Source organism: Sitophilus oryzae, unplaced genomic scaffold (assembly GCF_002938485.1).
Source record: "Sitophilus oryzae breed Bouriz unplaced genomic scaffold, Soryzae_2.0 scaffold_1639_pilon_pilon, whole genome shotgun sequence".
Lineage (NCBI taxonomy): Eukaryota > Metazoa > Arthropoda > Insecta > Coleoptera > Curculionidae > Sitophilus > Sitophilus oryzae.
Genome location: NW_022146324.1, coordinates 2,329,340 through 2,342,552, shown reverse-complemented (window position 1 = coordinate 2,342,552; position 13,213 = coordinate 2,329,340). Strand labels below are relative to the sequence as shown.

Genomic DNA, 13,213 nt, shown 5'->3' with positions numbered 1-13,213 from the left:
AACTATGGTTTTCATTTAAAAAAACATATGTTTGTATCATATGTCAAAAATGACAGGCTTTAGAAAAAAACGGAGGACACAATCTCATTAAGGATGTGATTATCTACAACTTTTATCTGACAACTTTTTTTCTAAAACAGGTTATAATGGAATTAGGGACAATTTTTAAAATAGCCGAAATTTGCTTTTTTCGAAATATCTAGTAAGCCTTGAACTTTTTCAAAAATCTGAAAGGCGCATATTTATGAGCCCACAAAACTGCAATTCTTTCCCCATTTAGCCGACTCTATATCTCCAGTAGTTTCCGAGATACCCATAGAGAACATCGTAGGAAACTCACCCTGTATAAGGCCCCAAAAATACTAGATAAAGAACAAGTAATACCTCAAGAAGGATATGTTCCAAAAATTCTTTAAAAGGAGCCATCATTGACTTTAAAATAAAATGTTCTTTGATACGATTTCTCGTACGATTTATATTAAAGCCGTACAAAAGAATTGTACCCAAAGCCTAATTGAAGATTTGGCTTCAAGGGGAGCATTTGTAGTATTGAGCAAAAATACCTCGATAAATTAATGGAGAGCAATATATTGCTTGCAGGAGCATTATAAGTGGTTTTCACTTATTTGAATCAAAATTTGCAAAAAGTACAAATACAGTAGCAAGGCAGATTCCATTAATTATTTATAGAAATGAAATTGTAGAGAATTGAATTCTCTTCATGTTTTGTTTTATAAAATTTTCTGTTTAGCCAGAAAATAGAATCCAAAAATTTTTTTCAGTTTCTCAAAAACGGTACCTTCAGTGCACCTAAAAAAATCTGAGAACGATCAGAGAATGTTATAACGATCCTCAGTTCGAGTGTACATCGTAATCGGCGAAAGTAACTTGCAGGACCCTATCGACCGTCATTGATTTCATGAAAGTTACATACATTGTGGGAATGAATGCAATATATCTCGTAAACAGTAAAACGTAAAAAAAAGTTACACATCAATTTGATAGGTTTTTTTATGCTCTTTACTTTTAAAAACTTTGCGATAGTAAAAAAATTGTTTCACCCGGAAAAATGCAAAAATTGCATTTGAGTGACTTTGGCGCCCTCTAACTTTGTCCCCGTAGGTTTTAGAGCTTTGTTACTTTGAGATTAAAAGGTAGAGAATTTAATTCTTTTCATGTTTTGTTCCATAACATTTTCTGTGGAACCTACAGTTCAGCCAGAAAATTGATTCCAATTTTTTTTTGAGTTTCTTAAAAACGGTGGAGTGGGGGGAATGTTCGAATTTAAGCTTTTCCAGTGGACCACTTGAAAACGACTGGCAAAGTATGAGAGCGGGGGTAATTTGATAGGAGTCTAAACCTTTTTGATGCCATATTGACTGTACTACTCAGTAGCAAAATAAACTAGTATTTTTGAAAGAGATTTAGACATTTCAAATCGTTTTTTATATTTTCTGTTTATTTTTGCTCCTGACAATATTTAGACCATATTGATAATAGAAAGAAGATAAATTATTTATTTATTAGTGTGTGTTGAAAGCTAAGTAACCTCAAGATCTATAACTTTCGGTTATTTTAGTCACTCTAAAATAGTCGGAATTAGTTAAAGCTACAGATTATTTTGAAAGGAGCTCAAGTTTATTCCTAAAACACGGCGGTATTTTTAGACGCACGGTACGACTTATTTAATTCTAAAATTAGTCCGGTTCTCGCTCGTCGTCCTTTTTAATTAGTAAAAAACCGACAAAAATATTTTTAGTGCTAAATTATGCTTGTAATCGGCGTAGACTGGTTGACATTCGTTTGGAATTTTACTTGAACGCCCAATTAAAAAGAAATTCGTTGCATATATGTCAAGAAACAACTAGTAATTTAGAAAGTTTATCGCTAATTTAATTGGATTAAAATTGTTAAATATCAATGAATTTGACTTAGAAACATTTCTGGGTAATTTACCTCCTACTGTTTAGCCTATAAAAGCATAGTAAATTGATAAATAACATAAGAAATATGTCTTTTGCTAATGTCTTGTGGTAAATATAATATACAAGGTTGTTCACCACATAAGACACGGGGAGTATTGTAGCTAAACGATTAGATTATTACAAATTGTAAGTTTTGAGTTCGTTGAAGGACTATTAGAGCTACAATTTAAAAATATTTTTACAAGATACAGAGTGTCCCAAATAAGTAAAAAATATTATAGTTTTATTTTTTTAAATGGAACACCCTGTATATTATTCTATTTTTGGAATCTACGAGTGAAATAAAGGTAAATTTGATTAAAGTTTATCACACTTAAACCTTACCGTTTTTGAAATATTTACAATTTTATGAAATTGCAGTAAAAATTTTAAGACTTATTTTCTCCCAGGGTATCAAAGTTTTTAATACAAAATATTTACTGAAGATTATCTATTGATCAGATATTGTCTTGCAATAATAAAAATTTTACTACCTTATACAGAGTATCCAAAAATTTATATTAAATAATTATTAGCTTTAAACGGCAATAACTTGTTTAATTTAAATGGAACACCCTATATATTTTACGTGTATCAGATGCGCAATGTAATTGTCTATCAAATTATATTACACCATTTTTTACTCTTATCTTCATGTTTTCGTAGAAAATGCATTTTCTTATAATTTAGACCTCATTTATCACTATACACATGGAATATTGACATTTTAGCTTATTTTTAAAGATACAACAAATTTTCAAAGGGTACATATACTAATATTGTCGAAATAGTTCCCTTATTTAATTAAAAAATAAAAAAAAACTTTTTAATTTTTTTTTGTTAAAATTAATATGATCCCAGTATTGAAATTACATTAATTGACTGTTTATGTTGATTAATAATAATTGCTCCAAATACTAAAAAACTGAATTTTGTGTGTGTATTTGACAGTGTGGTAAAAAGTAACAACTTATAAATTTTATTTAATTATTTGACGAATACTTATTTATAAAAACAGAGACTATCATCGTTCATCGTTCATTTTAACTTATTATTATATTGATTTCTTAGCCAAATCCACATTTATTTAGAATACTTTATTAATTAAAACAATTTAAACGTATGTAATTAACTGATTATTGGTGTTTTTGGTCGGAAATAATGGTGGTATATTTAATTGGTATTCTGTTTTACAAATATTTAAATAGTTTTTTTTCTATTCCAATGGGCTTGCAATATTTACCGCCTGTACATTTTGTATAAATATGGTGCTATAAACAAATGTCAATATTCCATGGGTATACTGATAAATGAAGTCTAAATTATAAGAAAATGATGAAGAGATGGGTAAAAAATGGCATAATACAATTTGATTTGGACAATTACATTGTGCATCTGATTCACGATCATATACATAGGGTATTCCATTTAAATTAAACAAGTTATTGCCGTTTAAAGCTAGTAATTATTTAATATAAATTTTTGGACACTCTGTATAAGGTAGTAAACTTTTTATTATTGCAACACAATATTTGATCAATAAATAATCTTCAGTAAATATTTAGTATTAAAAATGTTGATACCCTTGGAGAAATGAAGCCATAAAATTTTTACTGCAATTTCATAAAATTGAAAATATTTCAAAAACGGTAAGGTTTAAGTGTGATATACCTTTATCAAATTTACCTTTATTTCAATCGTAGAGTCCAAAAATAGAATGATATACAGGGTGTTCCATTTAAAAAATACAACTATAATATTTTTTAGTTATTTGGGACACTCTGTATCTTGTAAAAATATTTTTAAATTATAGCTCTAATAGTCCTTCAACGAACACAAAACTTCAACGAAGGCAAAGTAAAGAATATTGTTAAACTTAAATGAACAAAGACCATCTACTGTTAACTTAGCCCTAGCACCCCTAGCGCACATAGTGTGTGCACTATACTACAAGAGCGAAGTTGGTTAAGGGCTCAAACGCACTGACGACCAGGTCGCAGCGACCAGCATTTGATTCAATGTTATTAAGAAACGCAGCTGCGACCAGTAATAACATTGAATCAAATGCTGGTCATTGCGACCTGGTCGTCAGTGCGTTTGAGCCCGAAGTGGGGCGCGAATGTGAGACGTTGTGTTAATCAAAATATATAAAGACAATGGGAGTCCAAAATTCTTTTAGTTTCAATCTGAAAAATTTCTTCGAGAGTCTTAGACCATTGGAGGATTTCTATTCCAGGTTACGGATGGAGTCTCCAGATTCTTGAGCTCTGTTTTAATTTGGTTTTCATTTCGGAAGCAGAACGGTGGAACAATTAGTGGAATGTTTGCTCCTTTTGTAGCTCGATCGTTTGTTTTTTCAATACCTTCTATACCGTGGTGGGCTGGTACTCAGAGTAGGAGACTTTATTTTCTTTGCATAATTGCTTCGGATTCTCTAGGCATTCTTTGACAAACTTCGAATTGATAATTACCGAGTTGATCGCTTTTAATGCTTGACTATCGGATAAGATTGATATTTCTTGTTTTCGATAGGTCCTATCTAAGATAAGTTGTACGCATCTTTCAATAGATCTGAATAGTAGATGTCTGAAGGATACTGGGGTATCTGTTCATACCCATATAACACAACACAATCCTATAGATATCTTGAGGATATCCACCAAGGATATAGTAAATATCTTAGGGATATCCAAAAACTAGAGAAGGATATTTATGGGATATCCAGATGGGACAAAAAAAGTCATCTTCAAGACATCCCTAGGCAAGCCTTTTACGATTATTTGGGATATTTATAGGATAATACAAGGATGATGTTGGAAGCATTATAGAATATTTTTAGGACATTATATGAGGACTGTTATTTGACAATACTTACTTCATCCTTAGTTTATAGTAAAAACGTTCGCGATTTAGTTTTATTTAGCCACATTTTGACGTTATTCATTGGATATTTTTATTATCAGCTCTAAAATATACCAACATATCATGTCAATGAATTTTGCGTCAAAATTTAGAAGTTTATTTGTATGAGTTAAGAGCGTTCAATTTATATTGTACCATCGAAAAAACGGCGTTCAATTGGCTTGAAAATTACGATCGATGGCATTCCCCATATAATTTTACATACAAAATAACAGCAATCTTCATTTCCAAGCCACCTCTGACGCCGTTTTTTTCGATCGTATGGTATTATACCAGATTATACTACATTTTATGGTCTAGCGTGAGTGTATCGTGGAGTCTAGCAGTTTATGTCTAGCAGCAACGGTTTACATCAAAGTTAGCAGTTAGCACACAGGATACAGGTATAATTTCTAACACCACACATTCCAAAAACTCACAATTTAAACACAAAAATAGGATTTCTGTTTGAATAGATCAAACACGAAAATGAGTTTAGGGATAAAGAACAAGCGCTTTTCAACAAATTTTTACCTATAATTTTGTCACAAATTTTTCATTGTGAGACCCTGAGTCGTTCGTCGTTTTTCGACATTAGTTGAGGTTAGGATAGAATTTCTGCTAGAACAAGGCTAGAACTATGAGTATAAGAAAAAACTAAGTCAAACTCAACCAGTTTTGTTAGTTTCAGTCATTTTTAAGCCCATTCATTATCGACAAACGACCGAATTCACCTCGAATTTCACTAAATCAAAGAACTGAATAATACACGATGCAAAAACAAACAACTGTCGAGATGGATTGTGGGACATTTTTTGCGCGGGCGTTTTAAATTCTCTGTATTACTGGGAGTGGCCAAGCTCATAAATATCCGGATCATCCAGAAGATACCAACAGGATATTTTGTTGCCTTGACGTAATATCTATCTATCTGTATGGTTTATTGCATTTTATGTAATATAAAAAGTAGTACATTATTTATTTTCCCTAAATATCTAGACGATATTGTTAGGATATTTTATTATCATGATCATGTTTGGATATCTCAGCTGGATGTACATTAGATATACGACAGAGATATCCGTAGGATATTCTATTCTGAGACATCTACAGGATTTCAGGATGTCTGGAGAATATCCTATAGATATTATAATGGGACATTCCGACATTCTATGAATATCCTGCGGATATTGTGTGTTATATGGGTAGGAACTTTGTTTTATTTTTTTTTCTGTAGAATCACTCATTGGAGTTTGGTACAGTATTTTTTACACACTGTATATTAGATGCTCTGGATTCAGGACTAAATCTAAGAAAAGCTTCCTTTTTCTATATTGTTACAAACTTATGTACAAATACTGGAAGCCAAGCCGTAATTACATTTGTGATTACATAACACATTTTTTAAAATATCCGTCGTACCAGGAAGATCTTGACAATAAATCTAGCGTCCAAATGTTAAAAATACTTTGCGTTTTCGTGCGAAAATAATCATTAGACGCGCGCTCTGAAAACCGTTTGTCCTGATTTAAATTCTAACCATTGTCAAAACATCTGGATATCTAGGTATATCTCTGTTCCTTTTGATTTTCTAGCTCTTCCTTGTGTACTATTTTATATTCGAAAACTATTCTGGGGTGTTTAAGAGATTATGTTGTTTACTGGTTTATATTTGATTTTAGGACATGTAATGAGTAATGGGGTGTTCTGATGTTTCCGTTTAATTTTCCTATTTAATTTTCTTAACGATATCAGCATTCACCGTTGTTTCTTAGTTTCAATCTACTGAGGTGTTCATTAAGAAGACAGTGTCCTGTTAAAAACTCCTTGACAATCCGAAGATTGTTTTTACTAACGGAGCCGTTCACGTATGCTCAGCCCGTGCGTGCTCAAGTCTAAATGCACCACAAGGTCCGTCGGCCGCGTCATGAGGGGTAAACAATACGAGGTACTCAGACTGGTCATTGAAGGTAAAATTGAGGCCACGATATTAGTGGAAAGAAGGCAGGACCCCTGGCTTAAAGATCTGCGTCGTTAGTTTGAAGGAATATCCAATGAAATTTTCAGAGGTGCAGTTTCACGCAAAATCATAGACAGTTGGATCGCCAACCTACGAAGGGAAATGGCGACCTGAAAAGGAAAAGAAGAAGAAGAAGCGTTCTCTATATAAGCCGAAAAGCTTAGCTAAAATCTTCCATATCTAATGGCTTGATTGATTATCTTTCTCCACTTATTTCTGTCTTTCGCCTTTATTCTCCACGAATCCACTCTTAAACTTCTCAAGTCCTCTTCAACATCCTTTTTCCATCTGGTTCTCGGTCTACCCCTCCTTCCCTTTCCACCTATTTCACGTTTCATTATCATTCTAGGAACTCTTCATTTAGCCATTATTTCAGTGTGTCCCAGCTTTCTCAATATTTGCGCTCTTGCTACTTCCGTTATACTTGGTGCCCGAAATAGTTGCTTTAATTCTTCATTTGTTCTTCTGGGCCATATGTTGTCTGTCTTCTTTCTTCCAAACATCTTCCTCAGTATTTTTCTTTTCGAAATCTCTGGCCTCCAATTTTCCGTTGCATTGAACATCCAAATTTCACATGCATACAGAACTATTGATCGTATCACTGTTTGGTACATTCTGGTTTTTAAACTTCAAGAGATGTTCTTACTCTTAAAAATTTTCTGTAGTGCGCTAACACAACTATTTCCTGCCATTATTCTTGCCACAATTTCCTGAGTTACATTTGGTTTCCTTATACAAACTTCACACTTGTATCGTTTCCCTCTCTCAGAATCTATTTGTATACATCTTCTCGTTTCAAAATCCGTATCCATAAACTTAATTTTCTTCTCATTAAACACTAAGCCTACTTTTTGCGCTTGATCTTCTAGATCTCTTGCTAAGATAACTAAATAATTTGGAAAGGCTAGACATTGGTGTCTTTTTGTATACAGAAGACCCTCTCTGTTGATTCCCGCATCTTTTATAACTTTTTCTTATACTATACAGTAATGGAGATAGTGGATCCCCCTGTCTTAATCCGTCTCTGATTATACATTTTCCGTTGTTTTCTTGTTTACTTTGACTTCATTTATTGTCTCTTGGAGTGTCAATTTTATCATCTTGGTCAGTTTGTTGCTAACCCCTAATTCTGTTAAAGCTCTAAACACCTCAGTTCTTTTAACTTTGTCATATGCCTGCTGGAAGTCGATAAATAGGAGCATTGTCTGTTTTCCGTATTCGTAATTGCCATTTCAATGGTCTATTATTTTCTCAATTTTTTACCAAAAAAATTACGATCTACAGAAATAATATACAAAAAAATATTAATGATATGTATAATAATTTCTTCCATTCACAGAATTGTTTTTTTTTACTTATGGTTTACTATACTCAACTAACTACTAAGTCACGCTACTGCCTGAATGTATTATGTAAACAAGCTCGAGACAAGCAGGGCAAGCTCCATCGAAATATTTACGTACAAAACTGCGACCCCGATGTCATCGCACCTGGACATTCGTACATAGTCGCTCTCGGACCCGATGACTAAAAATCGAATAGCGTAATGACCTGCCGCCGCGGCCGCCGCTGATCATAGTTAAATTATTAATTACATTATTTATGGGTTAACGTCCTGGCCGGCGTGCTAATCCTATTAATCTTGACGGTTCGGATGTGGGAAGATGGGGCGTGTGCCAAAACGTTACGATGTCTGTGCGGCGGCCTATGAGGTGATATTCGCACGGATACGGAGAGGAAAAAATGTATTTTTAACGATTCGAGGATTTTTTTCGAGGGCGATATAGTGGAGTTCTTCCGGGTCTGATAGGAATAATCGAAAACACCGTCTAGATCAGCGATTCACAAAGTGGGGTTCAGGTGCAACTTCTCAACCTCTAGAATAGCATATTATGCCCTTTTTGAGTCACATCTTCGTTATGCCCTTCCATTCTGGGGTACTTGCTGCGCAACAAAATTCGAATTCGCAAGAGAATTCGACTTCAAAAGAGGGCAGTTCGATATTTATTGGGGCTGAACAGTAGAACTCACTGCCAGAATTTCTTTAAAAATTTGAAAATACTGACTCTTCCTTCTTTATACATTTTTGAATTCGTTTGCTTAATCCGCAAGCACATATCTGCTATTCCCGAAAGGCCATCTTATAACTATCCACTTAGGAATGCAGAGCACGATCTTTATCTGCCAACCCCGAGCTCAGAATTAGTTAAAGGTTCAATACAGTACAGGGTGGGTCAAATTCGACGCTTTTAAATGAAAACACCCTTTTCTATAGGAGATAGACAAAAACTAATATCGGTGTCTGGAGCTCAATTTTTGTCAAAAACATGATGGTGAAAACCGCATATCGATATCTGTTACCGTTTCGGAGTTACGGGATGTTTTTAAAAAATATGCATTATTAACAAATCGCTGTAACTTTTTTGCTATGGAAAATTATGTATTTTTATGAAAACATTTTCAAAGCACCTTTTTACGTAGAATTTAATGGTTTAAGTATAATTTTTTTTAAATTAATAATTTAAGAATTATCAACAGAAAATTTGATTTCTTATATGGGACATCCTGTATATTTTTAATTTATTGAAAAGAATTTAAAATTACCTTTCCAAAAATATAACACACTTGATATTTTGCTCGATTCCTCTTCGAGATATAGAGTATATAAAAATTCGCCCGCTTTAAATAAGTAGGCTTTGAACGGCACCGGCTGTAATGCAAAAAAATTCTAGCTATGAGCATCAATTAAAACGAAAATAATATTTGCTATGAGAGATGCAGAATTTTATAACAATTTAAAATATAACTAATTTAACCAACATCAAGACATTTAAACTCTATCTAATAACAATAAAAATAAATAGCAAACCAAGACATGAGATTTTGCTACAGGTGTTCGACATATCGACCGTCTTCTGTTATGGACAGACGGGGCAGTTTTTGAACATTTCTCGCGGAATTCATTAACTCAGTGGGGGTGAAAGATACCCTCTGATAACTGCTAAGTATTTCTAGTTCTTGTCTAGATAAATATATCCATAGGAATAGGTCCATGGGCACTATAAGTCAGGCGGCCTCGACGGCCAACGGCTGGGATCTTGGTTAGCTATTCAGTTATTCTTGAAATTGGCTGCAAAAATTTGCTGATAATTTCAGCGTTCAGAGGCGGTGCGTCGTCTTGCTGGAAAAATATATTTTCGAGTTCCATTAAGGGCATATTATTAATAAGGGGTCCAAAGCCGACTAGTTAAAAGTGGCGAACTTATAAAATTCTGTATTTCGAAGGGGATTATAACAAAATATCAAGTGTGCTATATTTTTGGAAAGGTAATTTTATATTCTTTTCAGTTAATTAAAAATATAGAGGGTGTCCCAAATAAAATATCAGTTTTTCTGTTGATAACTCTTAAATTATTAATTTAAAAAAAAAACATACTTACACCATTAAATTCTACGTAAAAAGGTGCGTTGGAAATGTTTTCATAGAAATACAAATTTTTTCATAACAAAAAAGTTTCAGCGATTTGTTAAAAATGCACATTTTTGAAAAACACCCCGTAACACCGAAACGGTAACAGATATTAATATGCGGTTTTCACCATCATGTTTTTGATGAAAATTGAGTTTCATACACCGATATTAGTTTTCGTCTATCTCCTATAGAAAAGGGTGTTTCCAATTAAAAAGCGTCGAATTTGACCCACCCTGTACAATGCCAAAAAATGTACAATCATCTGCCTTTGAATATCAAGTCGCTTTCATTCTTACCCGCATTTCGCAAAGCTCTAAAGTCATACCTACTGGAGGGAGCCCTATATGCGGTAAACGACTTTTTTGTTGATGTTTAATTATGAACAATTTTGAATTTTAAAATTTTGATCATCTCACACACTGGTCAAAGGTCAAGTATTTAATATTTTATAACTCTAAAATTATATCTATTTACTGCGTACTGTTCTAAAATTGTCCATGTATATTCTTTTTTTAATTTAAAGACTTAAATTTTTTTTGAATTGTTTTATTTCTATTGTGTATTTTTTGTTGTTTGTATTTTTTTGTGATTTTGTTGTTTGTGAGTGCTTTGTCGATGAAGCTGTTTTGGCTTTTTGTACAATAAAGCGTTGTTTGTTTGTTTGTTTTGCACTGAAAAAAATTTAAGTAATTAAAAAAATATATATTATTCTATTTTTAATAAGAAACTTGTAATAGTAAGATATTTTTACGTAGTTTCAAAAAAAATGTAATTTTGCAAAACAGTTTATTAATATTAAATGATTATCACAAAACGATATTATTTTCAAAATCTGATAACGATGGATGGAACACAGAATTGGAAGAGCAGAAAAACGTAAACATAAAGCATATCACAAATGGTTATATATAAAACCTGAAGACAGGGCAGAATACAAAAAAGAGCTCGCTACTTTCAAAAAATTGTTAAACAAAGAAAGGAATGAAACGTGGGAGAGAAAATGTGCTGAAATTAACTCATTTCTAGGGGGCCCAAGATCAAATGAAGCTTGGAAATTTATAAATAACCTTAGATCGGATAAATCACCTAAAGGATACCTTCTATCAGCCTAAATAAATTCCAAGAACATTATAAAAATGAATTGAAAGAAAGTCGCCCTTTATAAGAAATGATGTCCCCAACAGCTTATAGAACTCGAGGAACATATATGACGGTAAGTGTAGATATGGTTGAAAAGGCTTTAATTACAATGAAAAACGGAAAGTCTAGTGGTCCTGAAGGAATACTAGCGGAACTTGTGAAATGCGGACCGAAAATTTTGAAAGAAATTCTCGCTTGTATTTTCACTACATATATTAATGGGGTGCCCATACCTGATTCATGGAAAACGTCATGGATAACTCCGACCCACAAAAAAGGAAGGAAAGATATTTGCACTAACTACAGATGTATAGCTGTGTCTGGCACTCTTAGCAGACTGTACGGAAAAATACTTAAAACCCTAATAGAAGATGAATTTAGCCCCCGTGAGATTGAAGAACAAGCCGCCGGGTTCAGAGCAGGCCGCTCATGCATTGATAATATCTTCCCAATAATTCAGATCATTGCGAAAAAGACGGCAACGAATAACGACCAAATTCATCTCCTGTTTGTGGACCTTAGTAAGGCTTATGATACGGTACCAATTAAGAAACTATGGGAAGTTCTCGAAAAAAGCCCCATAAATATAACACTAATAAAAGCGGAACAGCAACTTTACTGCAATTGTTCCGCAAGAATTAAAATAGGCCCAACTCTATCTGAATTATTCCCAATATAAAAAGGTCTAAAACAGGGTTGTTGTCTGTCCCCAACTTTATTTAAAATCTACCTATCAGAAGCTCTTAAGCACTGGCGCATGCAGTGCTCTCAGATGGGAATACCTATTAATGACAATCTTTCTCTGTATACTCTGCATTTCGCCGACGACCAGATAGTAATGACACAAGACAAAGAAGTCCTAGAATACATGACCAGAAAACTGATAGAGAAGTACGAGAAATGGGGACTGGAGCTAAACAAGAAAAAGACAAGATATATGTGTCTTGGTGGCGAGTTGGAAGACCTAATATTAAATAACAATATAAACATTGAAGCTTGCGAAGAATATATGTATTTAGGGGTAAAAATCGCAAGCAAAGGGAGATGCGAAAAGGAAATCGAAGAACGGATTGGTAAAGGCAGAAAGGTGATAGGAGCGCTGAACTCGGTGCTTTGGTCTAGGGATATCTCGGATCACAGAAAAAAACTGATTTATAACGCGATTCTGAAAAGCGTTATGTTATATGGCTCTGAGGTATGGCAGTTAAGCGAAAAACATAAAAAGAAGTTGTTGTCGACCGAACTGGACTTCTGGCGAAGATTAGCTCGAATCTCCCGTTTAGATAGAATTAGGATCGAGAGAATACGTGAAAAAATGAAGGTGGAGGGTAACATTGTACAAGATATACAAGAAAAACAACTGCAGTGATACGGCCATGTGCAACGAATGGCTGACGATAGAATACCAAAGCAACGGCCGTATTCATAGCAGTGTTCCCAACTCTCAAAAATTTATCTCCCTAAAAATCTAAAACGCTCGCATCAAAAAACCCCAAAATATCCCTAAAAACCTAAAAAAATATCCCGAAAAAACCCTAAAAATATAAATAGTAATAAATAAACAAAATAAATAAACAATTTGTTGTGTTTTAAGTGGTTGACCTTGAAACGTCTGATCACAGCAGTGTAGCGAACTGTTCGAAACTTTTCCTTAAAGCCAAATCGTATTTGCTTAAGCTATCAAACCTTCTTATATCCAAACAACTAAAATCCCCA

The 13,213-nt window shown here is 33.5% G+C and overlaps 1 protein-coding gene across 1 annotated transcript; it reads left to right on the top strand.

Moving 5' to 3' along the window:
• Positions 1 to 12,335: 12,335 nt before the first annotated feature.
• LOC115880613 lies at positions 12,336 to 12,866 on the top strand. The gene has a single exon (XM_030897888.1). It carries the CDS (start codon positions 12,336 to 12,338, stop codon positions 12,864 to 12,866), a length of 531 nt encoding a protein of 176 aa, XP_030753748.1.
• The last annotated feature ends 347 nt before the right edge of the window (positions 12,867 to 13,213 follow it).

Excerpts from the sequence above, each read along its gene's own strand:
- LOC115880613 (XM_030897888.1), top strand. The coding sequence starts at position 12,336 with ATGACACAAGACAAAGAAGTCCTAGAATACATGACCAGAAAACTGATA.